This window comes from Miscanthus floridulus, chromosome 8 (assembly GCF_019320115.1).
Source record: "Miscanthus floridulus cultivar M001 chromosome 8, ASM1932011v1, whole genome shotgun sequence".
Lineage (NCBI taxonomy): Eukaryota > Viridiplantae > Streptophyta > Magnoliopsida > Poales > Poaceae > Miscanthus > Miscanthus floridulus.
The window spans coordinates 86,322,985-86,344,059 of NC_089587.1; the positions used below are offsets into that span (position 1 = coordinate 86,322,985).

The 21,075-nt window shown below is 43.1% G+C and overlaps 2 protein-coding genes across 2 annotated transcripts; both read right to left on the reverse strand.

Moving 5' to 3' along the window:
• Positions 1-2,382: 2,382 nt before the first annotated feature.
• LOC136476060 (uncharacterized) lies at positions 2,383-3,036 on the reverse strand (the record flags this gene model as incomplete). Its single annotated transcript, XM_066473741.1, has 3 exons — positions 2,908-3,036; positions 2,620-2,838; positions 2,383-2,538 (listed from the first exon to the last, which is right to left on the reverse strand). Coding segments are annotated over exons 1-3 (504 nt in total), but the record flags the coding sequence as incomplete, so codon positions are not given.
• A 7,428-nt stretch (positions 3,037-10,464) lies between these two features.
• On the reverse strand, positions 10,465-14,519 carry LOC136472843 (methionine aminopeptidase 2B-like). Its single transcript, XM_066470552.1, has 13 exons — positions 14,332-14,519; positions 13,814-13,910; positions 13,210-13,336; positions 13,059-13,095; positions 12,870-12,977; positions 12,608-12,707; positions 12,366-12,511; positions 12,170-12,261; positions 11,954-12,048; positions 11,565-11,661; positions 11,317-11,460; positions 10,906-11,123; positions 10,465-10,823 (listed from the first exon to the last, which is right to left on the reverse strand). Exons 2-13 carry the CDS (start codon positions 13,880-13,882, stop codon positions 10,713-10,715), a joined length of 1,344 nt encoding a protein of 447 aa, XP_066326649.1. The 5' UTR covers positions 13,883-13,910; positions 14,332-14,519; the 3' UTR covers positions 10,465-10,712.
• Between the last annotated feature and the right edge of the window lie 6,556 nt (positions 14,520-21,075).

Below are 21,075 nucleotides of genomic sequence, written 5' to 3' on the forward strand. Positions count from 1 at the left end.
GGTGACATGGCAGGAAAGCTCGGCGCCAGTCGCCCTGGCGTCAAGCTCGGCGCCGTAGATCTTGGCGCCGAGCTTGGCGCTAGGGTGACTGGCACCGAGCCTGCCTTACGTATGGGCCCCAATCCTTTCTCTCTTTTCCCTCACCCGAGCGCCAAACCGCCGCCGGCGCCCGTGCCCTCTCCCGCACACGGCCGTCGGCGCCCGTGCGCCCTCTCCCTCGCCGCGCCCCACGCCCGGCCGCCCGCACCGCGCCGCGCCCCATGCCCCGCGCCGGTCCCCTCGCCGTTCCCCGCACCCGCCCCACGCCCTCACCTCGATCGACGTGTCGCCCGCGCCCATGGCCTTCTTGGCCGCGCCCCGCCGCGCCGGTGCCATGATTGTGACCGTGTCGCCCCCACCGCCAGCCTCAGCCGTGCCCGCCGTCCCGCCCGCACCCGCAGAGCCGGTCTTGCCGCACGGAGCGCCGAGCATCCTGCGCCCGCCGCGCGCCACCACCGTCGTCGGACGCGCCCCCGCCGGCCCTGGCACCTGCAGCGCCTGGCCGTGCCACCGCTGGCCCGGCTCGTCGACAGGACCCACGCCCGGCGTCCGCTGCGACTCCATCGTCGGATAGGTAAAAATTGTGAATTTACAATGTGCGTACTTAGTTAGCTTTGATTGTAGTGTAGTAGTTTTGGCATTTGTTATTTACTAGTTAATGTGATGACTCAGGTAGTTGATTTAGTTAGTGATCTAGTGAGATATATATATGTATATAGATAGAAACATAGATACATAGAAACATATATACATAGATACATAGATATAGTTAGATAGCTACTTAGATAGGTAGTTACATATTTAGTTAATTAAATAGGACCTAGCTATTTAGTTAGTACACTGTATCTATGTATGTACTTATTATCTTATTTACTTAGTTTATAGTTAGAAAGTACTTGTTAGGTACTATCTATCGTCTAATTTGGACTAAAGCACATGTGTTTCGTTATGTGTTTAAACTAGATGGACAACCTAGTGACCATATATCATGGAGGCACCGTTGAATACGATCGCTATGTATATGTTGAGTTTGTTGACATGCAAAGTGTGCCTGTGCTATTTAATGATAGGCCTTCATTTAGTGAGATGGTTGCAAGGGCTCTAGAGGAGCTACATTGCCTTAGAGATGATGGCATTGCAGTTGAGGGTGTACTGCACCTAGGTTCTCCTCCCAACATCCTCAAGCGAATGATCCCAATTGAGTGTGCGGATCACTAAGAGAACTATGTGAGATCGGCTATGAAGAGCTAGCTGCAATGTTTGGACGTGGTCGTGCGTCGGGTGTTAGTTGATCCCATCCCTCATGGGTTTTCTCCACCAATGGGTCAGTAGGCACACATCGACCCTCCCATCCCGGAACCTGATATGGATGTGGAGGTTGCACCTACGGTTCCCGATGCTCAATCTGCCCCCAATGCGGTACTTGGAGATGCTTGCCAGACTCATTTTGTTGTGGCAGATCCTCCTCATGAGATCCCTTTGACACAGAATCACCTGAGTAAGTGTCTTAACCGTATGGTTATTGAGAGCTTACCCCCTTCCTTACATCCATTTCTTTCATTCTTTTCTCATTTCTCTACTTATGTTTCAGGAGACATTCCTGAGAATGTGTATGTGTCCCCCTGTTGCTGCGCAAGTGCACTTTGGAGATGGATTCTGTGGCTCCAATAGTGTTGAAATTATGCATGATTCAAAGCCATATGAGATGGTAAGGGCTCTTGATTTTGATGATGATCGCCCTGTTGGAGAGCTGACAGAGAGTGATGTTGAGATGTTGAGACGTATCTTTCCTGGCCACCGTGATCCAAGAGTTCACGAGTTCAACGATCTTGCTCATTCCGATCAGACGTGTGCAGAGCGATAAGCTCGCTCAGTCTGCCAGTGTCATCATCAGCCTCCTCCATCTATAAGCCCGCCTCTGCTAGAGTGATGAGCGCACTAAGCCTGCCAGTGTCGTCGTCATCCTCGTCTCCCTCATCAGACAACACAATCAGTGATTGAACAGTGCGACCAGCTCACGATCTATGCTCATCTAACTTCTTTTCCTCATACCTTGCATGAGCCACCTTTGCGGCATGTTCCTCGCTGCATCCAGTCGCTTCATGTATAAAATACAATCAGTTAGCAACACGATTATATTACATTAAAAATCAGGCAACGAAAAAAGGCTTTCAAGCACTCACTAGCACATAATGCAACAACATGCTCGTTCAAGACCTACATATGTACTCTTGTCTCCTTCTTTGCCTCCTTCCTTGCCCTCTCCTCCTCTAACGTCATCCGTCTCTCCAATCCCCATTTGTCAAGCCCAACATCGATCGGGTTATAAATACCGCGCTGTCTAGCAAACTCACGCATCTTTTCTTTGTGATGTTTAACGAATATGTTGACGTAGTCAGGTCCATATTTCCTCTTCCGTGCAATTAATTGCCTCTCCTTCAGTTCATCCAAGAACTTAGCTTGACCATCATAACATTCCCACCTGCATTTTCTAGTGCTCTATTCAAACAAAAAATTATATCATATGTCTTAGCAAAAGAAATAAAATACAATTTCATGTTTACCACAAAAATAACCAACCTCATCATAGTCAACCATATGACCGCAATAATGGCCTATTCCAAGCTCCGAAGGGACTAGGCCATAGTTGGATTTAACACCACATTCGCACATGACAGGAGGTGCTTTATAAATTACTCTTTCTTTCTTCTTTTCCTTAACCTTTTGCGGTTCTTCCGGCCATTGGTTCTTAGGACCATACAACCACTCCTTGAAACGACACTTAGCCATTGAAAACACCTAAATAAGGTGACATTAGTACACGCACACATAGAGCTAAACATTTAAACAGATACACTTCCCACTTACTTCGTGTTTGTCCGGACACACAAACTCTAATGTATTCTCAGGGTATATCACGGCTCGATCTCCGCATTCGCATAGAGGAGGTTCCTCGAGTTGTCTAACTATGGCTAGGTGCTTCTCCTTAGCTGTCATTGGCGGGAGGTTAGGGGGGTGGAACCCATCGCTTAAAGTGCTCATGTGGATGTCTCCCTCTAAACCAATCATAAAAAAGAAGGTACCTAGGGTCAAACTTGTCTACACCGTCGATCCACGGAAAGAAAAAACACCTCTCATGGTCCTACACAACGAGATTCCAACAAAATATTAGAAGCATACTTACACAAATAAAGAAAAAAGATAGTGGAAACAATTTTTTACATTAAAACGACTGCATGTGTAGAAGCAATGCGTCGCTGTGTCCGGATGTTTCGATTGAAACACGTGGGCTGGGAAACCACAGTCACAGTTAGGGACAGGGAGGTCAGGAGGGACGGGGGCATCTTTGCTAGACACGTCGGGGTATAATTCTCGAGGACGACCCCATTTTCGCAAAAACTCCTCCCGATACATTTCTTGCATCTAACAAAATGGATGTAATTTAACAAACAAAAATCAAAACTCACAAATTAATGCCAATGAGAACCATAACCACAATACAACCAATTTCATTCTAAGAACCGAAAGTAATTAACATTAAACCCTAAACCTAGGGTTTCTAATGTTATGTGTAAGGAAAATGGACCCTTGGCCTATTTACTTTAGATTTTGGTGTTTGATGTTCAACACAACTAAATTAGACTAATGAATTTGCAAGTGTTTGTTTTGTAGTTCAATAGGGTGCAAGACGTAACTTGGACAAAGGCGACGTAATGATCTGATGATCAACACCTCAAGCAAGACTTTAGGAGCATAAGAGAAGACCTAAGAGATCAAGCAAAGTCCAAGCATGAAGATTAGAACCAAGCCGTACGCAAGATTGCGAAGAAACCAGGTGACTGGACGATGGACCGAACGCTGGACAAGCGACCGGACGCTGGGTAGAGGACTCGGTAGGCAGGCGACCGGACACTGGCGACAACCGACCGGACGTAGGACATCAGCGTCTGATCGAGTACAATAAGGTTCCAGAGCAGCACATCTACGACCGGACGTGTCCGGTGGCAGGCGACCAAACGCTGGCCAGCGTCTGATCAGTATATTGCTGGCTCAATGGTCAGGACGATCGGACGTGTCCTGACAGGACGATTCAGCGTCCGGTCAGTAGCGGTTTCGTGGGAATTCGACCCCAACGGCTACTTTCTCAGTGGGGCTTATAAATACAACCCCCAACTAGCCATTTGAGTCAAGTGGAGCTGAGGAAACATACCAAGGGTGTTGATACACCATTTTAGTGATCTTCACATGCATAGTGCTTAGTGTTTTATTAGGTGATTAGCATAAGTGCTTTGCGAAGTGCTTAGGTTGATTAGACCACCGCTTATGCGCTTGCTCTAGGTGTATGCCTAGTGTTTAGTGAGGTTTGCATACCTCTTGCCACCACGTGCTTGCGAGCACAAGTGTTGTACATCAGAGGGGCTTGAAGTCTTGTGAGATCACACCAACCGCGTTTGTGGTGTGGCCGCCACTGTGTACCGGAGGGAACAAGGCCCACGGCGTTTTGGCCGGAAGCTTGATAGTGAAGACGGCGGGGAGCATCCGGGAGAGGCTTGCCGAGAGACACATCGGAGACCCACTTGCGCATGGGGAAGGCCTGAGGCTATCCACGGAGTTACCCGACCGGGAGCTTGGCCCTTGCGAGAGATTCCTTGCGAGGGGCTCCAACAAGGACTAGGGGGAAGCTTACGCGCTTCTTGATACCTTAGTAAAAATACTAGAGTCGTCGATGAGAGTTTGCATATCTCTACCTTGCTCTTTAGCTTCTGCATTTACATTGATTACTTTACTACGTTTGAGGTAGAGATAGCAACACATTAGCAAAACCATAGTTGCACATCTAGATAGTTTATCTATTGCATAGGTTTTACTAGGGTTAGAAAACGAGGCCATAGTTTAGAGTTAGATTTTTAAGTTGCCTAATCCCCCTCTTAGGCGTCACGGTCCCTTCAATTGGTATCAGAGCCGGTTGGCTCAATTTGGACTTTTGGCTTAACCGCTGTTGAGCCGACGCTTTTTAGAGTGGTTGGGATGGATACCGCTAGGCCTCCACACTTTGACGGCACTAACTTCAATTACTATAAAGCTAGAATGGCTTGCCACCTTGAGGCAGTTGATTTAGGTGTATGGAGAGTCACTCATGACGGGATGAAACCCATCAAGAATCCCGAAAAACCCACAAAGAGTGATGAAAAAGAAATGCACTTCAATGCTAGAGCTAAAAATTGCTTGTTTGAATCACTTAGTATGGATGTTTTTAACCAAGTATTCACTTTAAATACGGCACATGAAATTTGGTTAAAACTCCAAGAGCTCCATGACAGCACTAGCAATGTCCATGAGCAAAAACATTGTCTAGCAAAGCAAAACTATGATTCCTTTACTATGAATGATGATGAGCTTGTTCGTGATATGTATTTTTGTTTGAATCTAATTATCAATGAGCTTCATTCTATAGGATTATTAAAGCTAGATGATGCGGACATCATGAGGAAGATCATCTCCGTGTTACCACAAAAGAAATATGCAAGCATCATCACCATCCTTCACAACATGGAGGACTTGAGCAACATGACCCCGGGCATAGTCATTGGCAAGTTAGTGGCATTTGAAATGTCACGTAAGATGGGTCAAGGAGAAGCTTCTTCATCAAGCAAAGGGAAAGCTCTCGCTTGTAGCAAGAAAAAGAAGATGAAGGGCAAACAAGTTGAAACAAGCTCAAGCTCAAGTTCCTCAAGTGAAGATGAAGAAGAAGATGAGGACAATGATGATGATGAAGATTCAAGTGATGATCAATCTTCGTCCTCCACCTCCGATCTTGATGAAGAATCAATCAAAGTGATAAACAAGGTGGAGAAGATGATCCAAAGGCTCAATTTCAAGGGTGTGCCCATCCAAATTCAAAATTTCATTTTTACAAATCAAAGAAAAGAGCAAAGAAAGAGAGGATGCTATGGATGCGGCGAGTTGGGGCACTTTGTGGGAGTTTGTCCAAACAAGCCTACACCCAAGACAAAGAAGAAGGCATGCAAGAACCAAGCCCTCACATCGATAAGATCATGGGATGATTCTTCAAGTGAAGAAGACCCCATCACAAGAGGCGAGGCCGAAAGCACTCATCATCAAGCTCTTCTCGTGTGTGCCTTATGGCACGAGGTAATGAAAGCTCTTCCTCTAGCGAAAGTGATAGTGATGATGATATGCCTTCTTACTATGAACTTGTGCAAGAAAATCTTAAATTTGCTAAAGTTTGCACTAGTCAACAAAAGAAGCTCAAAGGCTTAAAAGAAAAGCTAGATAGTTCATAAAAAGCATACAAAACCTTGCTTGAACAATATGAGAACTTTGCTAATCTCAATGTTGAACTATCTACTAAAATTGAGAAACTTGAGGCTAGTGCAACAACAAATGCATGCACAATCAATGATGAGCAACTTGAAAAGAAAAATGAAAAATTAAAAGAAAAGTTAGTTAGCTCACAAGAAGCATATAATAGTTTGCTTGCTAAAATGGAAATCATGTGCAAACATTGTGATGAGCTAACTAATAAAGTTGCTAATCTTGAAGCTATTAGCACAACCCCCACCAAGACATCTAAAAAGAAAAGTTCCATCTTTAACATGACTAAAAAGGATGCCTCTACTTCTTGCAATGATTTATGTTTAGACTCACCTTTGTGCAACCAAGTTTGTGTTGAGAAAGTTATTGTAGATACATGCACAAAAGAGGTTGCAAAGGAGAATGAGCAACTCAAGCAAGAAGTAGCTCGTCTCACCAAGGACTTGACTCAAGTGAAAGGCAAGGCGAAGCAAATCCAACTTCATCAAGATAACACCGTCAAGGGAGTGAAGAGGCTTGATGAAGAACAAACTATAGTTTATTACGTGTGCCACAAGGAAGGTCACAAGTCCTATGAGTGCAAGGTGAAGAATGGGGGAGGAGCAAAGAAGAAGGAGAAAAAGCAAACAAGCAACCCCTCCAACACCTACACCAACAAGGTGGACAAGAAGGCCTCCACACCTTATCTCTTGAAGAAGAAGAAAAATGACAAGGTGATGAACATCAAGGTGAACAAGCAAGCCAACTATGGGGTCAAACGCTTTTGGGTGCCAAAGGAAATCATTTCAAACATGAAGAGCATCAAGAAGGTTTGGATCCTGAAAGGGAAGTGAGAAGTCTGTCAAACTTTGGGGAATTTAGAGACTTGGCAAAGTATGGGTGCATTTCATGGGGTGCATCACGATGGACAAAATCATTGCCAAGTGGGTTAGTTAATACTATGGACCCAAATTCCCCTTCCCATGTTAGGTAACTAGATGTCATTACTTTCAATTAGTATTCATTTCAATTGGTATTGTTTTTCAATTGATATACTCTTAAAGCATCTAGTTATCTTTCATGCCTATATTTGCATTTACATGTTTAAATCTTTTGTCATGCATTCAATAGGAATATCATATGGTAGGCTTGCTCGGTCTCTTTTTAAATCCTTGGAGCAAACCTACATGGTTTAAAATTGCTTAGAAGCACGGCACATAGCTTGTCTTACTTTTGTTTATCTAATATGTGCCAAAGTCCAAATTGTAGATAATCTCTCCCGAATATCATTTTTTAAAATGATTCTCACATTCATGAGATGTTATCTTTCAAGCGGTATTTTGATTCTAAAATCAATGTGCATGATTCCTATAAAGTGTTCCACATTTGTGTGAATAAATTTAGGGGGAGCTTAATCTACAACTTGGATCCCTTGAGACTAACACTTTTTCAAATGGTATCAATTTTTCAAACCTATCACATGTGTAGTAGTCTCATTGTAAGGAAATTGGAATCCCCGGAGTTAAGCATCATTCTTCAATTGGCATCATCATGTTAATTTCATTTCATATTTATATGCTTTCTCCATGCATTATATAGATTAAACTCTTTTGTACAAAAAATTGTTAAGTATGCATATGCTTTGCTTTCTACCATATGTATGCATGTATTTAGGGGGAGCTTAGTCTATATAATGTGAGAGTCAAATCTTGTGATCCATTTCACTCTACACACAAAGGATCACGAAATTTGATCCTCCCTTGTGCTACTAATGTCTTCCTTCTTGGTGTTTGATGCCAAAGGGGGAGAATTTGAAGGACCAAAGACAAGCATTCAGTTACAAGTAGTAATGGTCCGAGAAAAGGAGCAAAGTGAATTATGGGTTAGTCTAAGTAATGGGAGATTTTTTTAAGAAAGCTAGGCTTTAATCCATAATATCACATGGGGACATTTGCAAGGGCAAGACAAGCTTTTAAGTAAAGTTTTAATTGGTATCTGTCAATTAGTATCATATAACCTTGCCCTCAGCATTGCATCCTAGCAAGTAGGTAGTTTTTTAACTTCCAAATTCTTATTATTTGCTTGCTTTGGTTGTGTTGGCATCAATCACCAAAAAGGGTGAGATTGTAAGAAAAATGGACCCTTGGCCCATTTACTTTGAATTTTGGTGTTTGATGTCCAACATAACCAAATTGGACTAATGAATTTGCAAGTGTTTGTTTTATAGTTCAATAGGGTGCAAGACGTAACTTGGACAAAGGCGACGTAATGATCCGATGATCAACACCTCAAGCAAGACTTTAGGAGCACAAGAGAAGATCCAAGAGATCAAGCAAAGTCCAAGCATGAAGATTGGAACCAAGCCGTACGTAAGATCGCGAAGAAACTAGGTGACCGGATGATGGACCGGACGTTGGACAAGCGACCGGACGCTGGACAAGCGACCGGACGCTGGGCAGAGGACTCGGTAGACAGGCGACCGGACGCTGGCAGTAACCGACCGGACGCAGGACAGCAGCGTCCGATCGAGTACAGTAAGGTTCCAGAGCGACACATCTACGACTGGACGCGTCTGGTGGCAGGCGACCGGACGCTGGCCAGCGTCCGATCAGTATATTGCCGGCTCAACGGTCAGGACGACCGGACGCGTCCGGTCAGGACGATTCAGCGTCCGGTCAGTAGCGGTTTCACGGGAATTCGACCCCAACAGCTACTTTCTCAGTGGGGCTTATAAATACAACCCCCAACCGACTATTTGAGTCAAGTGGAGCTGAGGAAACATACCAATGGTGTTGATACACCATTTTAGTAATCTCCACATGCATAGTGCTTAGTGTTTTATTAGGTAATTAGCATAAGTGCTTTGCGAAGTGCTTAGGTTGATTAGACCACCACTTATGCGCTTGCTCTAGGTGTATGCCTAGTGTTTAGTGAGGTTTGCATACCTCTTGCCACCCCGTGCTTGTGAGCACAAGTGTTGTACATCGGAGGGGCTTAAAATCTTGCGAGATCACACCAACCGCGTTTATGGTGTGGCCACCACCGTGTACCGGAGGGAATAAGGCCCGCGGCGTTTTGGCCAGAAGCTTGATAGTGAAGACGGCGGGGAGCATCCGGGAGAGGCTTGCCGAGAGGCACATCGGAGACCCACTTGCGCGTGGGGAAGGCTCGAGGCTATCCACGGAGTTACCCGACCGGGAGCTTGACCCTTGCGATAGGCTCCAACGAGGACTAGAGGGAAGCTTGCACGCTTCTCGATACCTCGGTAAAAATACCGGAGTCGTCGACGGAAGTTTGCATATCTCTACCTTGCTCTTTAGCTTCCGCATTTACATTGATTACTTTACTACGTTTGAGGTAGAGATAGCAACACATTAGCAAAACCATAGTTGCACATCTAGATAGTTTATCTATTGCATAGGTTTTGCTATGGTTAGAAAAAGAGGCCATAGTTTAAAGTTAGATTTTTTAAGTTGCCTAATCCCCCTCTTAGGCGTCACGGTCTCTTCATTATGCATAACAATGAATCCATAAAACATAACAACATGCACTGCGGCTACCTAGGTTTAATGCAAATATTAAAAATTGCATGAAACCCTAAGTCATGACGATTAAGTTGAAAAATCCAACTAATATATACCAAATCCATGCGAAAAAATAGAAGGGGAGCAAGGATACCTTGCTCTCGAAGATCTACGGATTAAATCAAAGTTTCCAAAGTTCAATATGCCGATTCGTGAGGTATGACAAAGTAAGGAGAGAAAAACCCAAGAGAGAGAAGAAAGAAGAGGAAGAAGGCTCACGTAGAAAGGTTGGGGTCGGGGTTAAAACACAAGCTCAGCGCCAATCACCCTGGCGCCGAGCTCGGAGCCGTGGCGCCGAGCTCGGCATCAGGGTGACTGGCGTCGAGCTTCCTGCCATGTCACCCCGCCACGTTGGCTTCGAGCCCAAGAGCTCGGCGCCAGCAACGATGGCGCCGAGCTAAGGGTCTAGATTTTGAAATCTTTCCTCCAGGGGCCTATTTGTAAAAAAAATCAAAAAAAGGGCAAAAAATAAAAAAATCCAGGCCCTTATGCTAGAGCTAGACCCAAGAATGCATTAAAGCTCATGTTCTCAGAAAACGTATTACCAGTTCTCCATATGATGTCCACATAATCTTTAGCGAGTTATCAAACTTAATACAACGAGGTACCAATTTCAGCTCTTGGGAAAAACAAGTCCCAACATATTCCAAACTCGGGAGGACCAAACTATTTATATATAGTCCATCCATAAACAGATAGTACACAGGTTGTGCAAAAACGGTGTGTATTTTGCTACGCACAAACAACCAGTACAAGGAGCCTCTCCAGCCGCAATCAGTAATCATCGCCTCTGGAAATGACCTCTTTGCAGGTTGGCCGGAGTAGGATGGTGTGCTCAAACTGCGAGACATAGCTCCCTCTCACATCACACAGGGGAGGATACGGCTGCCGAGAGGGTGCAAGAAGGTGAATATACATGTCAGCAACAAGGTTAGGTTTGGACAATGAGATGGAGCGATACACTTACCTGAACAATGCCATTATCACATAGATTTTTCAGAGCCATGAGGTACTTGGTCTCACCAAGGCGGTCCAAGTACCGGCGGCAAAAGGCAAGCGTTCCAAAGTTGTTGTTGATGGTCCCAAGTAGTTGCTTGGCCTTTGCTAACCGCAATGGCACATGTCCAACATCAAAGTTCTTCATGTAATGACTGCATTCCAAGTCCTCCCTGACAAATCCCTTTCCTGCAAACATCATGAAACTCATCAAGTGTGCACTGTGCAAGTCTTCAAGGACTTAAACATGTCCAAGTAGGGACAAGAAATTTATGTTGTGCAGCCAAGGGTCATTCTATTGTGTTTTTTTGCAAAACAATTATGACATAATATAGTACTCCTAGATTTCTATCTATGAGTTCAAGCTACATAAGTAACATACCCGTAGATCCAAAAGTTTCTATGGCATAAAACTCCCCTTCCTCCATTTTTGTTTGTTCTCCACCTTTCACGATTGGAACTGATTTCCCAGCATGGATTTGATATGGCCCAATGCTATGTCCATTGAGGTTCCGAACACTTTTAACTGTCACACAAGCAACAGAGCAGTTTGAGTTATCATTCATTTTTCACTGTACATTAGTTCCGCACAGCGGAAATCAGAAGCTGCATACGACTACTTTACATTACCTTGGAAAACTTTCCCATTGATTTCAACCTCATATGACTCCATAACTTCTTGGATTGCAGCACCAACATCACCAAGCCGTGCATCTATTCCAGCTTCCTGAAATGTAGTAGTAATCAAATTATTTGGATATTCAATGTGTGCATGCTACAATAGAGAAATAATTTCAGGCAACCACGACCATTAATAGAAGAAATTAAATTAGGCAGACAAATTATACAGTAGCAGCTACAAAGATGCCAATCCATACAATATTTGTCTAGTGGAAATCAGTATTCTAATGAACACATGAATATGATGCATTGAACAAAACATCTCAGTTCGGTACAATCAAACAGAGCACTACATGAAAAGGCAGCCTACAAAGTGCAGAGAAAAATGTCGAAATTACCTTGATCCCTGTATTTGTGGCATCTCTTGTTGCTTGAAGCAATGGATCGAACATAGGATTGAATGCAACAGTAAATGCACAATCAACAATGTACCCTAGAACAAATATCAAGTTAGAGTGTTTGCAATTAAAAAAGTATTGACTAATTGACGAGAAATCCACACTAGTCACATCAACAAACCAAAAAAATAAAAATAAAACAAAAATATGACAGACCATCTATATGTGTTCCAAAATCCAGCTTCATCACATCATCATATTGTAGCACAGTTTTGTCACCCGCATTTGGAGTCCAGTGAGCTGCAACCCTAAGAATTGCATTTTTCTTCCATCAATTCTTGAACCAAATGAAAACTTGGAAACAAATTTAAGGATACCATATTAACGGAAACACTATAAAAGAATGCCATACCAATTCAAGGAGGATCCAGTTGGAAAGGCAATGCCAGCTTGCAGTCCATTCTCCTTGATAAGTTTCCGGACCATGTTTTCCAACGTCTCACATAGATCAATCATTAACATTCCAGGCTTTATGATGCTCCTCATATATTTCCGTACCTGGCAAATAAGAACATACATACGTTGTAGAATTGCAACCAACATATAGAATAGAAGTTGTGCCGCACATAAATTACAGAGGGGTGTATTTTAAACCTGTCTATGAACTTCTGCTGCTCGGCGAACAGAGTTGTACATTGGCTTTTGCAGTCGTTCCAGCTCCCTCTTTTCCTCACTAGTTGTTCTCCAAAAATTACTGAATACCAATAGTGCATAGATTTGTAAGAGTTACTGGTAGTTCATTGTATTAGTTCATAACTTCTGATGCTTAACAAGATGGAGAAAATCCTTTTCCCCCAATACATAGGATAATTTAATTCAATAGGACTTCAGCTACTGGTAATAGACTTGTACTTACTCATCCTTATATTGTTGGATTTCACCCTCAGGAAATTCTCCTGAAGGGAAAAGCTCATCGACAGGTATTGATGGAGGATCTGTCTGTTGAAGGGGGTCCTTCTTCTTTCTAAACAAGAGATGAATCATCCTTGCGAAATGAAACAGGCCAAACAATAAAAGCATGGTTCAACTCAAAAGCAGAACTCACTTGGATTTGTTTTTCTTCTTTTTCTTCTTTACAGCTTCTGAAGAATATCCATTTCAAAACACAGATGTTAGACTAACCCCACAACCAATGCTAGATATTACAGAATAACCTTCAACTTTATAGTAAAAATTTGGCAAGGTAGAGTTGTCACCTGGTGCTCCATCTTGAGATGGACCGTCAGCTTGTGCTTCATCATCATCATCCTCTGGTGGTGAGGACTGAGCTGCAAGAACAGAATGATTGTTGTTTGCAGCTTTGTCTTCTTTAATAAGATTCTCCTGAAAAAAGAAAAAATGGTGCTAATTGGTATGAGAGAAAAAATACAGCAAACCAAGGGTCAAGCATGAGAAATGTGCCATATAAGAATCCACGATCCATGTAACAATAAAAGTTGTTATCACTTGTTCAAGTGTTCTAATCATTTCACTTTCAAACTGAAATCTGGAAAAGCTACCAACCTCATCTAGTCAAAAGTTTAGTTACCATTATTAGGACAATTTTGGCCATTACTTACAAGTGACTTCAGACAAAGCATAATTGAAATATGGAACAAATGAAGAGGCTAATATTGCATTAAACATGTGAGGATGCGAGTCAATGACCCAGTTATCATGACTAGACCACCTCCGCAAACGAAATACTCCTATGATTCTCAAATAGATACCAAAGAAAACTATGCTCAACTGTGTGCACAACAATACTATTGATTCACTCCATGGGCCATGGAAAACAACGGAACTGCTGCAGCTACTTACTTTTGTTTCATCATTTTGTCCAACATGCAGTGCCTCCATCTCCTTGGTTGTTGCGTCAACCGCAGCCATTTTGTATATTTCTAGAGCAGGTTCAAACCTGAATATGCAGGATAAACAAAACCGTAAGACCCAATATATCTCAGGATAAACTACATTTCAAATAAATGTATCTCCATTAGAAAGCAAATGAGTATTAATGTATTATCTCAGCTATTCACAAGTGTCTACAGAAACTTGACACATTCATAAATGATAAAGCCATTGATAACAAATAATATCATATCTGGATTACCAGTATTTGCCCATTAAACTCAGTAAGCGAAATACATGATTTAGAGTTGGGTCAAGAATCAGGGGAGGATACAGTAAAGGGACATGGATGTACACATGTACACCCAATATTTTTTGCAAAAACTTCGAAGTTAGGAGGCTTGTCAAATAGCTAAAAGCTTTAGGTTAGGGTTTCGGTGCTCAGCTTCGCACAGCATAAGGGAAGGGAAGAGAAGGGGTGGGTGTACCTGGTGGGTGCTCGTCGCCGGCGAAGAGACCAACGAAAGCCTCAGCACCTGGCTTAGGGCGGCGGCCGGCGGCGGCCCAACAGTCGTCTGAGAGCGAGAGGGGAGAGAAAGAGAGAGAACGAGGGAAGAGAGAGAGAGAGAGAGAGAGAGACAGAGACAGAACGAGGACTCGAGGAGGGAAGAGGGATGCAGCGGACGGAAGCCGGAAGGGGTCGACGGCGGAAAAAAAACGCACGGGCTTCTTGTGGGCCGTTTTTTTTCAGTTTCTTTGACAATTCTGTTTTTTTTTTTTCTTTCGCTCCCTTTTATTTTTTATTCTTTGAATATTTTGCTCATGGCAAATTCTATGCAGAGTGGAAAAACAATTCTAAGAGGACATTACTCCAGCCAAATATCCTCCCAAAACTTAGTTTGTCTGCCACTCTCCACAACATTGCATTTGCCTTTCTCGTACCATTCTTTGACTGCATGTAAACCTTGTCATAGCACCATGTTCTCCTTGTCTAGTCTCAACTTGTTTTAGCTTGTTTCAGTTTATTCTCTCTCACAGAACACTATTGAATCAGTTGAAATAAACCACGTAATGGATCAGCCGAACACCCTCTGATCCATTACGTGGCTTATTTCGGCTGATTCAATAGTATCCCTAGCATTTCTTCTGTGAACTTTAATTTCATGCATTAGCATGGCTGATTTTGGCATAATTCCCGGGCACCAAAAAACATTTCTTGCGCAAAATTCAAATTCAATAGCACATCTTGGGAAACTTTGGAATATTGCTGCTAGATATCACGTGCATCGTTTTTATGTTTTTGTCTGCTTGTTGCAAAACTAACTAATTTTGGTTTGCAATACCAAATCGAAATGCCATCCCCTAAGAACAAGCGACTCTGTTGAAGATTATGAATATCTACATCTTATAGACAAATTGGATTTATATGTAGATGTGATATTCATTTGAAACCAGTTAATTTTATTGGTTTCACAATTCAGAATAAAAGGAAATCTATTATTGGACTTTTCGTTTGGCTGTGGCTTGTCGTAAACGATCGTAAATTATCAGCCGGAACAATATTTTTCTCTCACACAAACCAGCCAGCATTACTTCTTCACGAACCAGCAACGATACGAACCAGCCAACCGAACAGGCTGCATGTGTAACCTGACTCGTAGTTTTATATGTCTGATGACGCTTTTTTTTTCCTGTTATTCAGGCAAGAGGCTGATTCCAAAAGATTTTGCAGCAGGAAAAAGTCAACATTACCTCCCTCAATTTTTGCGAAAGTCTTATTTTCCTCCCTGAACTCTAAAACCGGATAAACCACCTCCCTGAACTTTTAAACCGTTCGTTTTCCATCCCTGACCGGTTATAAGCGGTTTTCAAAGACGGTTTTATCTTTTTCTTTTTTATTTATTTCGGATGAATCTTTGAAAAATTATAGTAAATAACAGAAAAATCATAAAATCCAATTTTATTGGACTCCACATGAGTAGATCTACACGGTGAACATATAATATGGTAGGCTTTAGTATAAATTTTTTTATATAGCTTTAGATCTATACTTTTATATAATTAATTCATAGATGCAGTTTCTATGGTCTCATTTTATGATCTTCTGTGATTTACTATGATTTTTCAAAGATTAAGCCGAAATAAATAAAAAAGAAAATTACAAAACTGCCTTTGAAAAACGCTTATAACCGGTTAGGAAGGTAAAACGAACGGTTTCAAAAGTTCATAAAGGTGGTTTACCCGGTTTTAGAGTTTAAGGAGGAAAAACAAAATTTCATAAAAGTTAAGAGAGATAATATAAACCTGTTCCTTTGCAGCAACATGAAGTGGATTTGTGGGCTTGCTGGCTTCAATATTCTACTTGGGGTCTTTTTGGATCAAGTGACGCGCGCAAGAAACATCAAAAGCCAAAGCAAAAGCAGGTCCAGTAGTCCAATTTGTCCAACTTGCTCCAGGCCGTTAGATGCTGCCAATGGTGTCACAGGACCCCGAGTAGATGTCGGATTAAGAGCTCCAAACCGTGGCCATCTTTTTTTTTTCCAGAACTGCTGGCGTTCGGACGCTCCCCCCCCCCCCCCCCCCCCCCCTCCCTGGGTCCGTGCCTACCTTTCACGCGCCCATCCAGGGCCCACGCCCATGGGACCACTGGCGCCCCTTCTCATTTTTCACACGCATCCCATGTGCAACACCTGATCCTATTTTTAAAACATCCAGTTAAACACTTGTAACATACGTCTGAAGACAAATGACACACTTGAAACATGTGTCTGAAATATTTGTAAAAAAACTTAAAAACTATTGCTAACATACGCAATATGCAGATAAAAACACTTGCAACATATGCGTGAAACATATGTAACATCGAGGTAAACGCACTTGCAACGTACGTCTGAAAGAATAGATGAAACATTGGGAATAGACGCTTGCTTCATACATGTACAACCATTGCAACATATGCAACATCCCGGTCTACATTTGCAACATCTTGATCTACTTTTACAACATTCGTATCAAACACTTACAACATACCTCTAAAACAACTGAAACATTTGAATTGTGCACTTGCAGCATGCATCGTATCCCGGTGCGGCCTCCTCCGCCGTTTACATCAGGGCGCCGTCGTGCCCGCAACCGTAGCAGGAGGCAAGGCTCGAGAGCTTCCACGCTAGGGCCCGACGCTTTCTCCTTGCGCTGTCGACATCGTCGGGCGTGGCAGGCAACGGAGCAGGAGCAGCGGGGCGACATGTACGGAACAAGAGAGGAGCAGGGCGGGCACGTGGAGCAGGAGTAGCGTTAGGAGCGGCGGGCGGCGCATGTGGAAGAGGAGCAGGAGCAGCGGCGCAGCGCGGTGAAGCAGGAGCCGGGGCGTCCATGGTGTGGGGGTGGGAGCGCCGCAGCGGATCCGGCCGACGTGAATGGGAAACAGTTCCGATGGGGAGTGAGGAAGACAGTCGAACATTTTTTTATCAACAAACAACCGGCATCCAGGATTGTGCCGTTCGTACCGTCGTGGCCCACGACAACTAGGGCGTGACCCCAGCATTTCCTTTTTTTTGTTTATATATATATATATAGTTTTGATTTGGATTTGTTTGTGTTATATTGAACACGTCGTCTTTTTGAACTCACGAATTTAGTTGCTGACCGAACTGAAAGGCTCAAGCCCAACCCGAGTGGATCGGCAGACATCCAGTCCAGCCACAGCCGCGCGGCCTGTCGTGCTCCCGTCAGTCCACCCGGCCCGCCACACGCATAGGGCCCACCCGGGCCGCTCTCTCTGCCAAGAGATTGCTGAAACTTTCAGCCTTGTGACGCTCGTATAAGGCAAGCAGCTGACGATGATTCAGAAACCTACCATTAAATTTACAAGGCGATGGAAAGGGACTTGATCCGTTGATCGCAGCTAAAAGCAGCCAGCACAATCATAAGCTAATGAGGTCAGCTTCGTTAATATCATCATTCTAATATTTCAGGACACCGATTTGTCTCTCTCGTTTCATCTCTGACGAAATTTCCTTATTTGCTAAAAAAACAAACAAAGTTGTTTACCGTGTGGGGTTAGCTTGTGTGCTTATATTCGCTCTGTTCGTTTGGGCTTGTTTGGCTTATAAGTCGTGACTGAAAGTACTGTTCGCTGATTTGGTGTGAGAGAAAAATATTGTTCGTTGGCTGATAAGCTATGGTTTATAAGCCGAATATGACCGAGCGAACAGGCTGATTGGCCTGCTGACTGAACATGTTAGTTGTGTGTTGTTGGTAGAAACTGCACTTGGAGAGAAAAAAAGAATATGGGAATGTCTTTACATCACCATTGCCGGACTGCCCAAGAACGAGACGAACATAGCGACCCGTATTGTACGTCCTTAGATAGATTTCACTACCAAAAAAATTTCACCAAAATACGATGAGATGTGACGCGGATGCAATTTCCTTTGGGAAACTGAAAAAAAATGGCTAGTTGGTTGGGTTTGTGATGCGACTGTCAAATTATATGGTACTTCCAAGTACAGTTTCTGCATTTCATAGATATATATTGACATTCCTCTTGTCGTCCATGTGCCACTTCAAAGTCATCTGAATACGCGTTTAGGGGGGTCTAAATTATAATATGGCTACCATCACAGAGTACTATCAAACAATGTACGGAGATGTTGACATTTCTTTTTTCTTTCACCTTGAGATGGAGATGCTCGGCATTGACCATCATGTGCTCTGTGATGTGCTGACGATTTGGATGTTGTTTTTGGGCCTTGCAGATCGGCCACTTGGCCCTTCTTGACTGTGCATGCTTTGCCGTCCAGAATGGACAAGTGTAGCGTCTGGTTTCAGTCTGACTCTTGCTATGGATGATGCATTGCATCCGAGCAAGTGAGGTGAATGACCCTTAAAAACAAGAAACTGTGTAGTTCAACTTAAACAGCACGGCATCCATCCCTTCGTATTTCAGTGGAAACAAAGGGATTGCCATGAAGGAAATTGACAATGTCAGAAGAAATCAGGGCCGCAGAAAGTCCCGGGCAGGTGCAGGAATATAGATAACTGTATAAAGTCAGGCTGTGTTTAGACTTTATACTCGTCAAGCTTTGTGTGCTGAGACTTGAACCGAAGTGCTATTCTTAGATATGAACGCAGATGAAGAACATAGATGCTACGATTCTCCAACTGGAGCTACAGACGCGCCTATACATGGACTGACCGGAAATTCTATCTGTAGTGGTTTGAAGATGTCAGCTGCGTCGTGGTAAAAATGGCAATCATCTCTGTTGCATGAAATATTTACATGCCTGATTACTTGCTAACCCTTTGTTGTAACCATGATCGAGTTGGATAATCCTGTCAAGGAGCTAGCGCTTATCGTTGATGATCATGTGAGGAAGTGAAAACATTACTGATCATGATCATTGCTTTAATAATGATATATATAAGAGCATGCTCTTGCCACCTTCACGCGAGTAGCAGTTAGTTATCCCTTATCCGTTATCCCGATTTGGAAATTTCCACGCGTCATGCATGCAGCATGCTTGTCCGAAGCATGAATGAAAACATCAAATCAAAGCAGCAAAGAGAAGGTCGGCGATAACACGGTCCAGGGCTCCAGGCGATGGCAAATAGCCAAATATATAATCCAAAAAAAAGGAAAAAAAACTGACATTTATTAGCTGCGAGTTTTGACTTTGATTCGGAAATATGATGTTCTGAATATGTACGGGCTACTATTCTATCGGTTTCCGGAAATAGTCAAGGTTCTTTTTGCGTGTTGAAAAATTATTATTTTTGGCTTATTGAAGATATTTATCCGATATGCTAATAATAAAGGTAATTGTTTTATGTGTTATAAAACACGTCAGTTACGGTTAGGACATCTTTCTCTCTATCTCCAACTATCAACATAACATATGAAAGTAGAAGAACATAGACACACAAAATAGGATAATTATTCTTTATTCTCTGGATATCGATACACATCACTTATCGTTCTGAAAATCTCGGCATACTCCAAACAATGTTGAGCGCGCCGATGTTAGGGTCTATCGCGCTCTACAACCTTAGAGCATCTCCAAGAGCTTTTCTTAAACTCACTCTCTAAATCATCATTTAGAGAGTCATTTGAACCATTTAAATAAAAATCATCTTTCCACCCTCCAACATTTTCTCTATATCTTGTATGTGGGCACTTTAGAGAGCCAACTCCGCTCTCCATCTTTGGCTAGCAAAATTTTAAAATAGAGGATGACAATATTTGGATATCTAATTAAAGAAGTTATCGGAGGAAGTCTTTTTTTTTTTACCAAAGTATCTATTCCTATATCAATAAGGAAGGATATAAAGATGTCATGGATGGAGGAGTCATGAGGGTAGCCCAAGTTGGCGTGCCGGGACCGGATGCGGCAGTCGGGAGACTGTCGAGGAGGTGATAGGTGGGAGCAATAGGCCAAGATGTACTGTCGCATAGAAGAGCAATGGTCATCGGAGGTAGAAGAAAAGACTTGTCATTGGATGGGCATCAGATGACAGCTTCACCGCCTGATAATCAGGTTGTTTATAGGTGCCTAAACGCCTGATGTACAGTACATCTCATATTGATCGTTACAATATACATCTCCCACACATATATATATATATAGTTCTGATATGGGCTAAGAGTTCAGTAAGAGGTTACATTAGAGAATGGACTCTAGTTAAGCAGATTCTTTCTTCACTTTTCCTTTTAGATTAGAGTCTGTATATTTACTACATTAGGTGACAAAGAAAAACTTACATCTTCACTATGGATAAACCTTGGAGCATTTTTGGAACTTGGAAGATGAGCAGCTAGCGCCAAAAATAACACATAGGATAAACCTATATCTGCTTGCATTTTTGGCCTGTTTGTTTGGCTGATAAGCCATGGCTGAAAGTACCGTTGGCTGATTTGTTGTGAGAGAAAAATACTGTTTATTGGCTAAAAAAGTACGGCTTATCAGCCAAACGAACGTGGAGAATGTTCCTCCTGCCATATCAAGGAAGTTTGTTTTGCACCGATACTCCTATATTAGTCATCTAGACCGGTCATCTAGATGTATAGTATACGCGTCCGGCTGACCTGGCCTGCACCATTTTAAAAACGGCGACTTCCGGCGCAGTTGTTCAAGTCAGCAAGGATGCCCCAAAACAGAAGCCACAGCTGGTGGGCCCCGCCTCCCGAGCACGAGCGCGACGTCGCTTGTCGATCGCTACCGTCGCAGCGTGCC